Here is a 17,743-nt window from a genome sequence, read left to right as displayed (position 1 = left end):
GTTGAGCAGGTAGACGTACATAGGCGGCCAGACTAGAAAGTGAGCAGACGGTCGAGTGAGCAGGATATCGATTGAGCAGGCGGTCGAGTGAGTATGATAGCATGCGAGTGTTTGCGTAGTACAGACAGAAGCACTAGGCTGAGTGATACGTCTGCTCGCCGGCGCACTGACGAAAAGGATGTGGGTCAATAGTTCCAACAAGGACGTCCCTGGTGACATACTTACGATCCCTCAATGCCTCGCTTTCCCTTGCCATGGCTTGCCTCATCGCCGTTGCCCTGCCCTAGCATTCCTGTCCCGTACTTATCGTGTTTGAGGTGACCTTGCCATTCGGTACGTATTGGATGCCGTGAGATGCGATGCGGTCGGGCAGTCAAGTTGGCTAATGGTGAGCCAGAGCTGCGCTGAGGACGTGAGCAGTGCGTTGGGAAAGTCAGAAGCGGGCGTCTATAACTTGCATCTGCGCTCGTGCAACGTCCGCTTTCTCGCCCATTCCTTTTCTTGCGACCTCATTGGTATGTATAGTAGACTTGTGAAATAGATAATGATTGAAACAGTAGACTACGGTGTGAAGTACCAGTACATTTAAGTCTACCATAATGTCTGGTAAGCGTATTTAGTACCCCAGTTGTTCAAGAGGAACTTAGTAGCCTTGTCCAGTACAGTATTCGACGTCCAGTCTTGCGGTACTTGAGCAGGTAAATCTACGGACAAGGGCTTAGGGAATTTGGGGATCAACTGACACGACTGACGAATCAGTCTTAACGGTACTATATCGCCCGCTGTCGTCCCATCCACTCTCAACGGCATCTTCTGGACGTCGTACATCATATGTATCGGGTCTGCCGATGCGGGGAGCTTCGCGTACCACTCGATGTACGCCAATGGACCTGAGTGAGCCCATTCTTCCGGTGCAGGCATATCCGCCATCATCCCATGCTGACGTATCTTCTGAGGCAAGCGGAAAATGACCTTCACCCGCCCGATTCTGGTACCTAGATTTCCCCGGTCAGTAGCTTGTAAGTGGGTATATATTCTGGACATACCTTGCAGTCCCGTTGCCTCCGCATCATCACCCTGTAAGACCACTACTGTATCGAATCTCGCAGCGTCTGTTCCGCACGCCGGTTTGGCTTTGACAGCGTCGCGTTCGATTTGAGTGTCGGTAAGGGGGATCGTCGTGAACTTGAAGTTATAGAAGACGTCCAGACGCGAGAAAGGTAGGTACGTGCTTGCCATGTCAAGCTCCGTCAGGGTAAGTCGACGGCCGAGTTTGAGTGAGTAGATATATTGGTTCAAGGCTTTGGTGAACCCGCGAGCGTTGTGTTTGTCGGCGATCGACTGAATCGGTTGCTGGACGACGGACGGATGCTTGGGCATCATGACGCCAGTTCTGGGACGATGAGGGTGAGGTTCTGGAGGGATGCTAGAGTTGTCGGTGTTGCAGGAGTCCTCTCGAAGCCTCTGGCGAAGCGCCTCGAACATAGCGATTTTTCCTGGCGGTCCAACCACTTGACCATCTGAGGTCGTGCGTCGCGATGGTTGGATGCTCGCCACGCTTTTTTCGCGCAGTCGATGTGCAAGCGTTCGAACATCTCGGTATTATAGGGGATTTTCGACCAATATTCGGGGTCAGGGAGGGGTCAGGGGCAGATTTCCACAAAAAACTGGACCTCTGCGCATGGAGAACACCCATCAATTTCCCATTTCCCTACCCGCACTCGCGCTACGTGCGCCATTGCGGGTAAACGACCACTGTCCGAGACTGTTACCCGCACTCGCGCTACAGCGCAGATGCGGGTGAATAGAGGGATCGTTACTCTACACAACACACTAACACAGTACATAATAATATAGCTACGTCAATGATTCATGCGTCACTCATGCACTTACTACCGAATACCCATTTTGTAGGGGTATTTTACCCCTTTCGCGCTGCCGGCACGAGTGCGGGTAAAGAAGCTTACGAATCAGTCATTTACCCGCACTCGCGCCGACGGCGCCAATGCGGGTAATGACACACTAATTATGTGACACGCTACCCGCACTCGCGTCGCCAGCGCGAGTGCGGGTAAATAACAATAGAATTACATGAACAGTACCCGCACTCGCGCCGGCGACGCGAGTGCGGGTAATTGTAGTACAATTTGATGTACCGTTACCCGCACTCGCGTCGCCGGCGCGAGTGCGGGTAAATAACCATAGACCGGTAGCATCGAGAGACCGGATCCATTGATCTTAATCGGTATCTTTACCCGCACTCGCGCTGGCTGCGCGAGTGCGGGTAATGTCACACGATCATGTGCTTCGGACGTATCCGTAGCCATGCGTTCGGGGCACACTTACCTTGTTAAACATACGCCCACAGATCGATCGCGCGTTCGCGCACATCTCTACGCTCTTCATCTCACTCTGCTTGTCATCTGTGCTGTGCCATGTCTGACCGTGGCTCGTCTCGGTCGCCTGGCCTTCGGATCAGTCGCTGCAGTATGAAGAGGTACGTACCGTTATCAAATCAGTGGCCGATCGACACTGACAGTTGTCAATGTAGATTCAACCGGACTTGGACGTGATCGGGGGATCCCAATGCCCATGACGGCCGGTCAGGGCGCTGAACAGGATCGGGAGGCTGAGCTTCTCGCAGAGGCGGCGGAAGCATGCCTCGGCTTCACGCTCGTGCCGGCATCGCCCTGGCTTATGAGAGCAATGCAGGTCGACTATTTGTACCAACGTTGGAACCCGCGCCCGCTCGATGCTCACCACCGCGAGGGTATCGTGAAAGACCTGAAGCACGAGCCTCGCAACGTACTCAAAGAGAACGCGCTTCTGCTCGCCGTACCCGGTGGATCGGTCAGCCCGGAGTCGTTCATCGTATCCGGTCACAAGGGCTCGAAGACGCCGAAGCTGCAGCTTGCAGCCCAGGCGATTGAGGACGAGAAATCGAAGGTCGTGCTTGACGTGATCGCCGGGCAGCATCGCCTGCACGCGTCTGCCGACTGGCACCAGGACGGTGAGAATGCGATCGTGCGCACGGAGAAGCGCGTGGACGATTGGAAGGCCTCGTTCAAGACGTCGGAGGCGTGGAGGGCCGAACTCAAGCAACGTGAACAGGACGTGGAGAATGCGCATGCGTACATGCACGAGCGGGCGTGGTGGTTGGCGGAGGTCTTCGATAGCGGTGCGTTCGTATCGTTCTCACAAATCTCGCACGATCACTCATACCATCCTTAGATAAACTCTCACCTGCGGCGATCAACACGCTCGCGCGAAACCGCGACGCACGGAAGAAGGTGGAGGGGGATCAAGAGAAGTTTACGATGGAGATGAAATCACTGTGTGAGATCAAACCGTCGCAACTCGTCCAAGTCCTGCGCGATAAGCAGGAGACCCACAAGGAGGCTCAGCAGGCGGAACGACAGGTCAAGGGCGGGCACCACGCAAACACGATGTTCTCGCGCATCGTGCACTGTCTTCCGCTCGCACGATTCTGCATCGCACTCACGTCGCTCGGGTCCCACTTTGAGAATACCGGCATCATGCGGTGGCGAGAACTCGAGCAGGAAGCGACGACGACATTTGGAGTGAGTATCAAGTTAATCCATTTTGATTGTGGCTAACTATCTACGTCATACAGGCGGTCATCTACCCCGTCCTCGACTTGCACCGGACGATGGGCCTGATCGGCTCGAAGCAGGATTTCCCGCTGTCGGACGACAAGGTTACGCAAGCATGTACGGACTGGGATGCGTTCGTACACGCGCACCACGCGAAGGAGGGCGAGAAGATATACGGTGCGGACGGCCAGGAGAGTGCCGCGCTGGACACCATCAAGGAGTACGGTACGATGAACCGGCTTCGGTCAGCGTTCCTGCGTGCGGTGCCCGACTACTCTATGTACACTCCGGAAGTCTTCGAGGCTCTGGAGATCTTGCACCAGAAGCACATCGTCGAGGACGATCCGCGCCTGCTGTACCTGCGGACGACTGACGCTTGCAAGCAGATGCGTGCGTACGGTGATGCGTTGCATGCTGCCATGGCTGACCTCCTGCCATGCGACACGGATGCGGAGATTGCGCATCGTGCAGCGGTCCTCGCGCGGATCCGGTTCGTGTACCATCCGTGGAGTGTGGAGGCGCAGGGCGCCGCGGTTGTCACGGCCGCACCGCTGATCACGCACGGCTTGATTTCGTGCCTGTTGGTTGACCGTGCGACGCACGAGTTGGGATGGATCTGGGTAAGTACATCGCTCCGTGCTCTGGTGATTGTTACTCACCGGTGTCAGCTCGCGTTCGTGCTCGAGCCGATGTCGCTGTTTGCTTGTGCGGTCGGCAACGACCTGCGCTACAAGTCGGCCGGTGCCTTGGTGGGCGCGTTGACTGCGCTTGAGCTGATGGGCGGTCTGAAGAAGCACATTGGGCCGGTGAGCGAGAGCCTGGCCGCGAAGGTCAGTGGTACACAACATACAGATCGGAGACTGTGCTCACCGGATGATGTCAGATCGTGATGTTGTCGTGGGCAAAACGGACACGGTTCATGCCGTTGCTGGCCTACTGTTACGGGAGGCTGACCGCTCAGCAGATCGAGTTCGACACCGAGTACAAGCACATACGTACCGGGATGGACAAGCCGATTGCGGCCGGTGTCACGGACATCGCCCCAGGTAGTGCGCGCGGTTCTGCTAACAAGGAACGTAAGCCGGCGGACATGGAGAAAGAGGCGGAGGACATGATCCGCCAGCTCTTTCCTTCGCTGAAGCAGGCGTTCCCGAAGGAGCCCAGCTTCCTGACGTGGGTGGTCCATCTCTGTGGCCACCGCAACGTGCTCGGTGGTCCACGGGCATCGGTCACTGCGGAAACTCCGCCTGTCGTGCTTGCCCCGAAGCCTGGACGCACGGCGGCGAAGAACAAGCCGAAGCCTGCGGCCCAAGCTCCGGTAGCGCAGGCAGGCCCGTCGCGCCCGCCGATCCGTCTACCTGACTTGACATGGGACATACCGGGCGCGTTAGTGTTTGCTCGGACGGGCGTTCCGCTGCCAAAGGAGAAAGGTTGGACGCGGAACTATGTTCCGGTCGCGCTTGCGTGCATCGCTGCGTGGGCTCACAAGACCATCATGGCCCGCGAATCGTTCTTGCTTCCGCCGATCGTCACGTACCTAAAGGACCTCACGACGCTGATGAAACAGTTCCAGACCATACCAACGCACGACGCCATCTTCTGGCCTCGCTGGTCGCTCATCGTGAAGCAGCCGGCGAACCCGGAAAACTGGCCGGAATGGTATGCGAAGGGCCGGTTGTCGGACATTGGGCGATTTCGCGGGTTGCTCACGCACCCAGCGATACGGCGACTGACGGGCTTCGGATCTGGGAAGGGACCAGTGAGTGCGGACGGGACACCGCTTGAAGGGGGCGAGCAGGAGTCGGCAGCACAGGCGGGCAAGAAAGGGAAGAAGCGAAAGGGGAAAGGTAAGGCGGCGATCAAGGCGGAGGAGGCGAGGTACAAGACGGAGGCGCTCGACTACATGGAACAGCGATCCATGCTTGGGATCAGCATGTTCTTCCCTGGAGCCGCGACGAAGCAGCCAGCCGCGAGTACGTCGGCGATCACGGTCAACAAGAAGGGCAAGCAGCCCGCGCACGCATCAAAATCCGTGCCCATCGACGTTGACGTGTTTGATGACCTGCCCGTCGCGAGCGGATCGTCGACACAGGTGGCGAGGACGAAAGAGGACGAGACCGAAGGCAATCCGGACGGCAAAACTCCGAATCCGACTGCTGTCGCGACGGCAGCGTTCCGGAAGCACGTCAAGAATGAATTCGTACCTCTGCAGAACATGCGCGCGGACATTCTGTCGATCGTGCAGCAGGTCATGACGGTGCCGCAGATGTACGGGCTGACGGTGACGGAGAACGAGCGGTACATCCTGCAGCACAGGACGCTCGATGCGCACATCATGTCGTCAGCTGTGCACCTTGCAAACGTACGTCAGAATCGTCCATCAGTGGTTATGAGACTGACCTGTGTTTGCAGACGATGATGTACAAGGCTGCACAAATGATGTACCGTGTGGAGGCCGGAGATGCTGATGCGGTGTACGAGCCGAACGACGAGCTGTACACGTTCGAACGGATCACGCTTGAGGATGTCTTGGGCGCGTGGCCTCGCAAGCTCGACGGTTTTGTCGACTCTCCAGACGAGGAGCTGTCGGGCTTGCCGAACTGGATGTTCGTCGACAGTCCGCACTCGTTCTTCATCGAGAAGGCGAGGGGTACGGCCGAGAGGATCCCAAGCGTCGCTCGCGCAGACCCTTGGGCTGAGGGCGTCTCGAAGAAGACGGGTCGTTCGCTTCCGTCTCCAAGCCAGATTGCTTGGTTGGAGCGACGGTTCAGCGAGGACGAGCCCAGCTCGGCCGGCGATGCTGAACTCGTCTCCAAGGTTGTGCGTCCTGCCAGCCGGACGGACGATGCGATGGATACCGGCAACGAGGCGGAGCCTGAGCCAGATGCTGCGGACGCGGATGTCGAGCACCTCCGCACGCAGTTCGACCAGACACGCGTGGCGGGCGGCGCGCCAGCCGACACGACGGCCGAGACGACTGGCCAGTCCGAGGACGATGCTATGGCCGGGGCCCCGGCACCGCTGCCTTCTCAGGAAGCCGGCCCTGCTACGCCTCCCGTCGGTGTCGCTGCACCGAACACGCCTGTACCGGCCGACCCGGATGTGACCATGGACGACGCGACTGCCGCCGCAAAGACCTCCAAGCGTCCTCGCCGGAGTGACGAAAGCACACGCTCGGAGACGACGGCCTCGCCTAACCGGAAGAAGAACCGTCAGGAGGACCCGCCGAAACTCGTACTCCCGACGGACGTGACGGCCGACCACGTCAAGGACGGTATGTTATCTTCATTGCTACTACCCGCACTCGCGTCGCCAGCGCGAGTGCGGGTAACGTGCCATACATTTGACACGTCACTACCCGCATTGGCGCTGTCGGCGCGAGTGCGGGTAACGTGCGTGTATTTCTACAGCAATCTACCCGCACTCGCGTCGACAGCGCGGATGCGGGTAACGTGCAGCGTATTTGACACGTCGCTACCCGCGTTGGCGCCGACGGCGCGAGTGCGGGTAGATGCATCGATATTCACTGACATTACCCGCACTCGCGCAGCCGGCGCGAGTGCGGGTTGGATCGGTATCTTTGTACCGAACATACCACTGATCTGCTACCTTCCAGTCATCGCTATGGGCCTTTTGCCACAGATCATCCGTCTCCTGTGCCTGGAACCGGTCATTCTCGAGAGCAGAAAGCCCGCCAAGGCCCAAGCCGAGTGTCCTCGCTGGGACATCCGCATCACGCTCGACGAGTTCAAGGCGATCGCGGAGCAGACGTCCAGCGAGTCCGAGTTTGCGACCTGGTTCACAGGTTCCGATCTCCTGTCGTCTTTTCCGATCGCGCCCACGTTCAATGCCGAAGACATCGAGAAGGACATTTGGTATCACGCAACGCAGATGGGCATGCTCACTGTGCGCGTGTACTACCTCCTGTTGCTCGAGGACATGATCGCGGACAACATCGCCCTCAAGGAGTCGCGTGACTACCTCGCGGAGCATACCGGTGCGTCGTTCCAGGCAATGTTGAAGCATATCACTCACATGCGTGGTACAGAGTCTCTCGCCACTCTGCTCACTAAATGGCTCGAGGATCCAGCCGTCCGACACCCCGCAGCGTCCTCGCTGTTGAACGATAGCTTTGCAACGGCCTTGCTAACGCGTTGCCGCGGACCACCGGCCACTGCGAACCCGAGCACGGACCCAAGCGGTGTGACCTCCGGTGCACCGGCTCAGGACGAGAGCGAGCCCGTTCAGCAAACACTCGACATGGACGGTGATGAGCCGATGCGACCCGTCGAAGAGGTACGTGATCTGATCTCTGTGTAGAACCGGTCAATCTCACGACGTATCGTTCTCAGCAACAACTTGCTGGCCCCCGTCGCTCGACTCGATTGACCGGAGCTGGTGCTGGCAAAACGGCAGCCTCCCGGTCAGTCACCTCGGAACCTCAGCCGCACGCGAGCACTTCCGGCGGTACCCGTGGACCGTCTCTTCCGCCGGTACCCCAGCCTCGCGGTCGCGGTGGACCTGGAAATCGTCGTGCTCGTGGTCAACCACGGCCTCGCGGTCAGCAAGGGCGTGGCAGTCAACCGCCCGATACGAGCGACGACGCTATCATCCAGGGTGGCCTCCCTGGTCAGTCGCTCTGATCGTCGCACGCGCGTGTCCTTGGTACGTTCGCTCCGTCTTCTGTACGTCGTGTCCTGTTGTGTCTGTGCTGGTGTACTGTGTCGTTCGTTCTCCCCTCTCGTTGTTCGTGCTGACCGTCATTGCTTGGCGACTCGTGTTGTGAGTCCGCTTTCATTCGTTTGTCGCACCTACTCACGCGCATGCAGCAACCACGCAGCACTTGTACAATGTACTCATAAATATCCTCGGTACGTCCTTGTGTCACGTGGCTGCACGTGATCCTTTTGCTGACTTGGTTTCAGTAGCATCTCTTCTCGTGTACAGTGCCGCCATCTATGCCTCTCACGTCGTTCCCCGCTCGCTGTGGCCCTTCATGTACAATACTCTGCTGTGACTCTGTGATGACATTTTATGACGCTGATCTCGCCGAGTCCGTGTGTGTGCCTCAAAGTGGAGAATCCCTGTTCGTGTTGGCATGACAACGTGGCCAAGTTGACTTTGCTCATGTCACGCCAGTTTACAACAGTGAGTGCCATGTGCAACGCGCGGATCGGGTTGATCACTGTTATGTCCAGTTGAGAGGTCGAGGCACGAGGATGACCAAGAGCAAGCGAGCGCACGACGAATTCATGAACAAAGAAGGGCGCGAGCCCCAGACACTGCGATTGGCAAGACAAGGGAATACATCCCAGAGAGCGCGAGTACGGGATAGGCCAGGACATTTCTGGTAAGTCCCTAACAACATGTCCGTTGTCCCTAGCTATCTCATCGGTCAAGTCCTAGATAGTCCGTGACACATTGTATCGCGTCCCTAAGTGGGCTTGTGTAACGTGGCCGTTACACGATGCAAACACATCTCGCAACAGATAAGTAATCCCGTCATGAAGCACGCACCGTTATTACAGCTGTTTCCAAAAGATAGGCCCCTCATCAAAAATGCGTACACGGGCGGAGAGCGTCGGATCTTGCCTTCAAGGTGATCCACACCTTCTGCTGGTCGACCTCAGCCACCCGCCGTAGTCTGGCTCGCCCTCGACGTGCCGGTTATGGTCCAATCTTGATGGGAATAGGGAGACCGACACACTCCGCCTGAGTGCGGTTTCTTGATGTGGGGCCCATCGTTTTGGAAACAGCTGTAATCATTCACCAACAGCACAGGCGATGCGATTGAACTTGCAAAAGAGCAACTCTGCGGAGGTATGATAAACGGTGACTAACCAGAGCAACAGCAACAAGAGCGGTTGGGAACACGCACAAAAATGACTAAGTCACAGTGACAACATCATGTATATCTACAGTGGTAATCAACGTACAAGAGCACACACCGGCCAAGGGAGGATGAACGGTCCAAATGGAACAAACTGGGTATGTGTATCGATTGACCATTCTGTTCGCTCAAACGCAGAGCGGTCAAACAAATGTGGGGCATCGGACGTGGTTCGCCATTGCTGAACTTAACTGGTCAAGTGCGGAGACAATGCTAAGTCCCTCATTCTCTGACTTCAGCCCAAAACACGTCGGATTCCGCCATCCGCGGGCTGCGGTTTCGGGGACTTGTGAACTGCCCGAGGGTGCTGCGGCGGCATGACCATTTGTAGCAGCTCGATCGGCTTGGAGTGTTTCAGCGCAACACGCGCTGATCAAGAAGGTGCGGTTGCATCTCACAGCCACAGTGCGTCGCCTAATTTGGTGTCCCTCCGCCCGAAGAGTCGTTGCACAAGCTCACAGCCGGAAATGTTATTCCAGGCTCATCCCGCCGCTGTTGCGACGCGACCCTGTCTCGAATTTGATGGCATTTGTCTCCGCTCACCCTAGACCGTGCCCATCCTTCTCACTGTCCGTTTCTCTCTCTCTCTCTCTCTCTCCCCCGTCCTTCCTTCCTTGAGTCTGCGTGTGTGTTGCCCTCCCCTTGTCGCCCGCTGCTGTCCCTGTTGCCCGCCTGCCAGCAACGATGCCCCGGAGCGATGACGCACCACAGGAAGACCGGTCTGCTCCGTTGGACCCGCGCGACGCACCGCTGGCCCTTCCTGCAAATGGGAACAGGGACTTTTACGAGTTGTGCGTAGTCCTACAAATCTGACCGTTGTGCTAGTATGCTAAGGGCGTGGCAGCGGTGACGAGGACCCGGGGGACGAAGACCAACTGACAGAAGCTCACCAGAGGGTCATTGATGCTGCCATGTGAGTTACTGTCCGTCGTCATCGTCAACTGCTGTGACTCACCGTTTCAAATTGATGCAGAGACCACGAAGAGCTCGACCGTGCGCTCACTGGCTTGGACGAGCCTTTCAATCTGGACAACGTGCCGATGAGCCTCACCACTGACGAACCGATGAGCCAGGATGATGTGGGTCGTCACACGTTTGAGGCGCACACTGCGGCGGTGGACCGAAATGAGACAGAGCGGGTGTGGACGAATATGAAGCAGCGGCGGATCAAGCTGTCCGAACTCAAGCGCATGAGCGAGGGGGTCAACCGTCGGACGATCAAGGAGGCGGTGTCGCTGCTGAAGACGAGGACGAAGGTGGAGGTGGACGACAACATGATCATCGAGCCGGACGATCCGCGCCTGCACTGGCGAGGTGGCCCGCACTACCTTGACTTTGTGATGTACGTACCTCGCACGCAGGGTCTTCCGGTCGCATTATAGTGACTTTCGATAAACATGGCAGGCTTAGGGTGGGGTTATGGTGCCCGATACAGTAATTACTATATATGGGCATAACCATATAAGGAAAGTGTTGACATTTCTCCCCTGTGTGTATGGTGCATGTGCACAAAAACATGCCTCCAAGGTGATCGCGCGCGGTCGCGCGCGATCACCTAAACCCTATGCTGGAGGTGTCTTGACAAGGTACCCTCAAGGTGATCGCGCGCGATCACCTAAACACTACTATTGTGTACCCGGTATACATGCAATTTAGGTGATCGTGCGCGATCGCGCGCGATCACCTTGACGCACCTATATCGGCGTCTATTTGAGTGGACCTGTACTGCACATGCCAGTTCAAATTGTGCCATTTAGGTGATCGCGCGCGACCACGCGCGATCACCTTGAGAGCGGTGTTTGGACACGACTGACCGGGGTGCGTGCACATATGATGGTCAAGGTGATCGCGCGCGATCGCGCGCGATCACCTAAATGGTATGTAGACCAGCGTCTATTCTCTCGACGTGCAACATGTATGTCCACTCAAGAGATGCCATTTAGGTGATCGCGCGCGATAGCGCGCGATCACCTTGTGAGTGGTGTTTGGACGTGCATGACATGGTGCGCGCACCCCAGACCCATGGTCAAGGTGTGAACGTGCACGACCGCGCGCGTCCACCTTGTCACGTGCAATATTATTTGACACATGTGACTGGTGTGGCTGCACGATGGCGTGACCAGTCCCTTCCCTTCGATCCTCAGGCCATCAGTGTGTGCCAGGTACGTTGTCTCTCCCACCATGTCCCCGCCCGCAGCACTCAGTGCTAGCGCAGCACACCAGTCGCCATGGACCGTCCAGCATGGTCTGACCGCATTCGGGTGATCCTCGAGGCTGCCGCGCTCATCCGACTGATCCCCAAACACACAGAGAAGTTCCTACAGGAACTCACTCCCATCGGTTCAGCATATGGCCCGCTCACCATTAATGAGACCTATCAAAGATGGCACGAGCACATGAAGGACTGGCTCCGTATCATACACGTCCGCACGATCACCGACCCACAACCCCTGAACATGCTCTTTGTCCGCTCAGAGATTGATCGACTCGAATCGGTCATGATCGCATTGGCCAACGTCATCACCCCCTTGTACAGGAACTGGAGCGTCCGCACATTGCCCGAATCATTGCGCATCCACACTCATGATCGTGATGAATGGACGCACATCGCGCGGTCCACTATCAGTCTCATGCACTTGGTGAGGGAGACTGTTGATTACTGGCACAGTATGTTCTCTGCATCGCAATTAGTCTATTCAGCATACTGACTCATCACACAGAAATCCTGGACAAGAATTATGGCATGTACCATGCCACTGTTACATCAGTACTACAGCCACTCACCTTACATTGGTACAGTCGATGCAGGCATAGTCTGGCAGGATCCACCGATCAAGCGGATCCTGTACGACCATCATCCAAACACGCCATTGACCTCGATACCGCCGCGAAAGAGCGCAACGCACTTGTTGGTTATTCCGGGCGGTTTGTGGACCCATGCCCTCAGTGGTTTGTCCCCTATGGCACATCAACTGCACAAACGAGTACGAGTTCTTTGAGCGCATCTGCGCGCACATTGCTCTTCTTCTCCAAGAGCGGCAATTGCGCATTGATCGTGAAATCGAATTCGATGAAGAAATTGACGTTTGGGTTGACCGCTGGCTCGGTCATCTTCGCGCACTACTACCCATGATCCACGGTGCGCGCACCCCTCTCTCTATCTAGTATTATGGGACCTATCTGAAAAGTTGCAGAGAAACTCCATATCCGCTGTGAGCGCCCGCCACCCATCTGGCTCGAAATCGATCTCCCAAGGGATAGAGCGATTCCGGACGCTCCATACACGCTCCCCATCGGGCAACTTACATCGCTCTTTGCGCACCCCGAGGAGATTGAATTTTGGGACAAGCAATCTGGGTCGCAGAAGCCTGTCGCGATGCCCGAGCCACCTGGTGTTGTCCGTGACAGCATTGCTCAACGGGTATGGCGTGCGCGCCAGGCCCTTCACTGTCAGCACGTATATCTCCGTCTACAGTCGGAGCGTGTGACATTGAACGGGGTCAATGACCACACATACCGGGGAGGTGGGCCGTCACCCGAGGATGTCTCGAAGAGCGTCGACATTCTCACGAGACGCCTTGCGTGGTTCAATGCGCAGGTCGAATTTTACCAGCAGTGGTAAGCAAATTGCATTCTCAATGTTGAACACCCAGTAATATGCTCTCAGATGGTCAGTCATGTAGTTATGTTTGTATATCCTTTGCAATGCGTGCAGAACGGTCTTACTCACGGTCGGACACACTCATGCGGCCAGAGGTAAGTCTCACAAAGGTGCCCGCACCAAACTCGGTGAGTGCCACATGCTATCGCGCACGGTCATAAACACTGCACGCACGGTCAAAAACACCGCGCGCACGGTCAAAAACACCGCGCGCACGGCAATCAACAATGCGCGCACTGTTACCTAGAGCGCAGGCCAAACACTTGAGCGTTCACGGCGCATACGGTCAGATGACCAGTGGTCGGCGCGTCGCGTCGGTCGACTTAGCGCCGTGGCCTGTGGCTGAGACTTAGACGCCGTTGTGGCTGCTCGCTCTCGCTCGCGCACATCTCCCTCTCTCACTCACACTCGTCGCACTCCCTCTCCCCCCTGCTTCTACCACTAAACCCCGCTCTTCTTCCACACTCTGCAACAATGGTCGGCACCTGGGGCATCGAAAGGTGAGCAACTACCTGCGCAAGGTCGCCCTCGAAGCCGGACACCATCTCAGCGAGCGCGACGTGTTTGTCTTCACGGACCACCCGCCGCGATGGGACGACTGGACGGAGGAGGACCTGATCCTCTTCAACAGGATGCTCCGGGCGCTGTACAACAGCCCGGTGTCCTTCAAGGTTTTGAGATGATCGTCGCGACGTACCTGCTGGTGAGTACCATGTTCTGTGGGATGCGAGCTGGGGATTGACGTGCGGTCCCAGACGAGGGTGGCGCGAGGAGATGAACTACATACCGATGGCGAAGAAGTTCCCCCCTCACCGACATTGCTTCGATTGGCAGTGGTGGGACGCGCCGGCGGAGGGCGCGTGGAAGGAGGGTCTTGACTTCAAGACGTTCGCAACCGGCTGGCGCAACCTGAAGCCCAAGTGGTGGGGCAAGAGTGGTCGGCCGTGGACCAGGAGGCGCCATGAGGCCGTTTGCGGAAATCTGGCTCAGTAAGTTCTTCGTGTCTACGTGCGCGCACCTGTGTCTGACTGCGCGCACCCCATCTCAGGCAACGACCGGCTCAACCGTAAGTGTTTGCGCACTTACACGAGTCGTCTGACAAGCACGCACCTCTGCAGCTGCAACCCCGGTCCAAGACCGCGAGACGAGGACGATCCGCACAGTGAAGGATACGAGATCAACGTGGGGCGTGTGACCGGCGAGGACTGCAGGAAGGCGCAGCGCCAGGCCGAGATCTACCTCGCCTGGAAGGCGAAGGGCCGTGCGCCCGCCGCGATGGCGCACCCAATCCCTCTGTCCACATGGGCGCGTCCTCTCAATGTCCCGCCGCAGTCGCAGGATACGGTGGTAAGTGCAATCGTATATTACCCGCTGACAATGATCTGATGCGCACACCACAGAACTGCGGCCGCGACCGGTGCGAGCGCTGCACTGAGAGCGGCATGGAGGAATGCCGGGTTCCGGCCGTCGCAAACGACCCGCGCTGCGTCACTTGTCGTGCACGCAAGAAGGGTTGCTCCTTCGGAGTGAGTGCACATTGTTCCTTGGCATTCGTACGGTGCACTGATCACTTCTAGTCTCCTCTCACACACGCTGCCTCGCGCCGCACTGCGAGTGCAACGGTGGTGCGCGCACCTTCCAACCGTGCGCGCACCCGCACCCCGGCCAGTTCTGGAGGTGCAAGGGCAGGTGCGCAGACGTGCACTGACTGCGGGCTAACGCTAACGACCTTGTGGCATAGGTATGAAGCGTCGCCGCGGAGAATAGGAGGCAGACCTTCTGTAGAGGGTCGTGGAAGTGTATCATTACATTAAAGTTGTATATAAACGCGTGTAACTGCTACTGTACATAGTTGATTGTCCGCACCCAGGGTGGACGTGCGTGGTCGCGCGCGTCCACCCTACAGCTGTACCTCTCACGAACAGTCTGTTAAAGGTGAGTCCAAACCCCCAATTTAGGTGATCGCGCGCGACCGCGCGCGATCACCTTATACCCTCCTTTGTGGGTGTCTAAACAAGGGGATAACCTACCCATTTACCTGCCAAATAGGTGATCGCGCGCGGTCGCGCGCGATCACCCTCCAGACGTGTTCCCGCACAGGTATATGGGGCGCGCGCACCTCTCAAATACGCATCTGACACCCACGAAACCCCCTGTTTTAGGTGATCGCGCGCTACCACGCGCGATCACCTAAAACAGCCTATTTTCAGAGTATAGTAGGGTGCGCGCACATCTGACGCACCCACCAAAGGTACGTGCACCCACACACCCCTCAAAACCCTTGATTTAGGTGATCGCGCGCGGTCGCGCGCGATCACCTTTTTGGCAGGTAAATAGTATGATTTATATCCCTCATTTTAACCACGAAAAAGGGCGTATAAGGTGATCGCGCGCGACCGCGCGCGATCACCTAAATCAAGGGTAAATTGCCTCTACAGTCACAGTCGACGTACGCATCTGCGAGTGTCTCCTATGACAGTCTGTATATGTCCTCGATGACGACATATACTGCTATCACAGGTGATCGCGCGCGGTCGCGCACGTTCACCTAAATGTAGGGGTGGGGTGCGTGCAGCCTGGCACCCACCATTGGTATTCCTAGGTGGGCTCGTATGTCATGTTTTATCCTACGCTAATCATTGTATGCATAGTGTACACACATGTTTTATGTGCGCACATTGTACGCACCTATTCCGCTGCACATCAGGTGACAAGACCGACCATGTGGCAAACATGAGGCATCCTCAACCTATCTCTGCACACACGACGCCTCTCTCCCCCTTGCACTTGCACCCCGTCCTCACTGTACGTATTTCACCGCTCTCTGTCCAGCGCCCGTCTCACCTGCACCCTCAGATCAACATGCCGCCTAGAAAGAGGAAAACGACCAAGAAGCAGTCTGTCGAGGCTGCGCCGGCTGAGGATTCTGAGGCTGATGGTTTGTCGGAGCCCGAAGAGACGGCACAACCGCCCGTATCGACGTCGACGCGCGCTCGTGGAAAACAGCCAGCAGAGGACGAGAGTTCGGAAGACGAGGAGACGAACAAGGTGCGTTCCACAACGAGTGCGACGGCATGCACAGCGCCGGCCGATTGCTGATCCTCATGCTCAGAACCAGAACATCACGCAGGAACTATTTCTAGAGTATCAAAAGACTCTCGCAGATGCGTACCACGGTTACGCGCGGCTCGCAACCCTCCCATCTCTGCAACAAGAGGACCATGTCGAAGTGGTGCAGCAGCAGTTCAACAGCCGCAAGATCGACGACAACCACGTCGAGAAGATCCGCAAGTCGTTCGTGGATGACGGATACCAGAGCCTCCTGTGCGGGCACTGCATCGAAGTTGCGGTCAGGTGGGACGACATCGATTTCACAACCAAGCACAACCAGATGCTTCCTCTCGACCTCGATTTCTTGAAGTTGAAGCCTCGACCTGACGGATCGCCCAGTCCGGTGTACGTCATTACCGGACAACATCGCATCGCTGCGAGCATCGCCTTCCTCGAGCCACAGGTAACCGAGTTGGAGACGGCGAAGGCGCGTTTGGAGAACATGGATCCCAGCAATGGTCAGTACAATCGGCTGGTAGCGCGGTGTCAGAGACTAGGGGATCGGCTTCGCCGGCAGGGGTGCTGGCTGGCAAGAGTATCCATCATGGGTAAGTGTGTGCGCGCACCCCTTGCGCACACCCACTCACACTTTGACACACACACACAGAAAAACTTGGTAACGGTGCGGCGGCGGAACGGCTCGCGCAGAACATCGGCTGGGCTCACAAGGTCGAGACCAGTGAGGATCTCTTGCGGACGCACTTCCGTGAGCTGTTCAAGTTGAAGCGTGATGGCCGCCTCCCCGACTACTTGGCCCGCCGCGGATCCGTGGTGAAGGAGCTACGCTTAGGCACGGCGACGACGACAACGAAGGGCACTGCTGCCACTGGCAGTCACATCAAAACGATGCACACGAACATGTTCTACGTCACGCCGGTGTGCGACTTCCTCATGTCGCTGACACCGATCATTGGCGAAATGAAAGAGGAGAGAAAGGTACAGTATTATTATGACACTGACTTTTTCAGCCACCAGACATGGATGAAGATCCTGAAGCCGGCCGGCGGGGTGAGTGTATTCATTGTCACGCTCGGCTGTCGGTTGTTCATGATGGTGCGCGCAGGTCATTGTATTCAATCTGCGGCGCATGCGCTGGCTGATGGACATCGTCAGCTCAAAGGCTTCGTTCTCCACCACGCAGGATGTGGAGTCGATATGTTCGCGGTACGATGAGGCCCGGCGCGCACGTCACAGATACTTGGAGATGAAGACGAACGGCGACACCGAGCGGGCCCAGGAGTTTCTCCAGGCGCAGACGAACCTGGATCTGTTGGAAGAACCCGATGGGACCATACCGTCGATCATCTCACGAAAGTACACGGCGTTGAAACGCGAGTTTCACACAGGGGGTGCGAAGCCCTGTCCTGGCCTTTGGACAGATGGCATGCTCAGGACTGTCGACCGTGCGGCGCTTGATGTTCTTTCCAGTTCAAATGTTTTGGGCGTGCGCTCGAGGCAGGCTTTTGA

The 17,743-nt window shown here is 57.1% G+C and overlaps 3 protein-coding genes across 3 annotated transcripts; all 3 read left to right on the top strand.

Annotated features, from left to right (window-relative positions):
* Positions 1-7,505: 7,505 nt before the first annotated feature.
* Positions 7,506-8,257, top strand: B0H18DRAFT_961439 (uncharacterized protein; the record flags this gene model as incomplete). Its single annotated transcript, XM_048043052.1, has 4 exons — positions 7,506-7,611; positions 7,663-7,910; positions 8,031-8,174; positions 8,231-8,257. The coding sequence occupies 4 exons, from the start codon at positions 7,506-7,508 to the stop codon at positions 8,255-8,257; spliced, it is 525 nt and encodes a 174-aa protein (XP_047885279.1).
* Positions 8,258-10,188: 1,931 nt separating this feature from the next.
* Positions 10,189-10,886, top strand: B0H18DRAFT_961438 (uncharacterized protein; the record flags this gene model as incomplete). The annotated part of the gene is made up of 3 exons (XM_048043051.1): positions 10,189-10,295; positions 10,349-10,417; positions 10,478-10,886. The coding sequence occupies 3 exons, from the start codon at positions 10,189-10,191 to the stop codon at positions 10,884-10,886; spliced, it is 585 nt and encodes a 194-aa protein (XP_047885278.1).
* An 846-nt stretch (positions 10,887-11,732) lies between these two features.
* On the top strand, positions 11,733-14,932 carry B0H18DRAFT_961437 (uncharacterized protein; the record flags this gene model as incomplete). Its single annotated transcript, XM_048043050.1, has 14 exons — positions 11,733-12,171; positions 12,304-12,429; positions 12,452-12,643; positions 12,699-12,925; positions 12,980-13,122; positions 13,158-13,174; positions 13,220-13,260; positions 13,666-13,836; positions 14,000-14,154; positions 14,214-14,231; positions 14,284-14,512; positions 14,566-14,691; positions 14,743-14,854; positions 14,907-14,932. 14 exons carry the CDS (start codon positions 11,733-11,735, stop codon positions 14,930-14,932), a joined length of 2,022 nt encoding a protein of 673 aa, XP_047885277.1.
* Between the last annotated feature and the right edge of the window lie 2,811 nt (positions 14,933-17,743).

This window comes from Fomitopsis serialis (assembly GCF_022376445.1).
Source record: "Fomitopsis serialis strain Sig1Antser10 chromosome Unknown B0H18scaffold_266, whole genome shotgun sequence".
Taxonomy (NCBI): Eukaryota; Fungi; Basidiomycota; class Agaricomycetes; order Polyporales; family Fomitopsidaceae; genus Fomitopsis; species Fomitopsis serialis.
The sequence above is the reverse complement of the archived record's forward strand: the minus strand, read 5'-3'. Positions and strand labels throughout refer to the sequence as shown.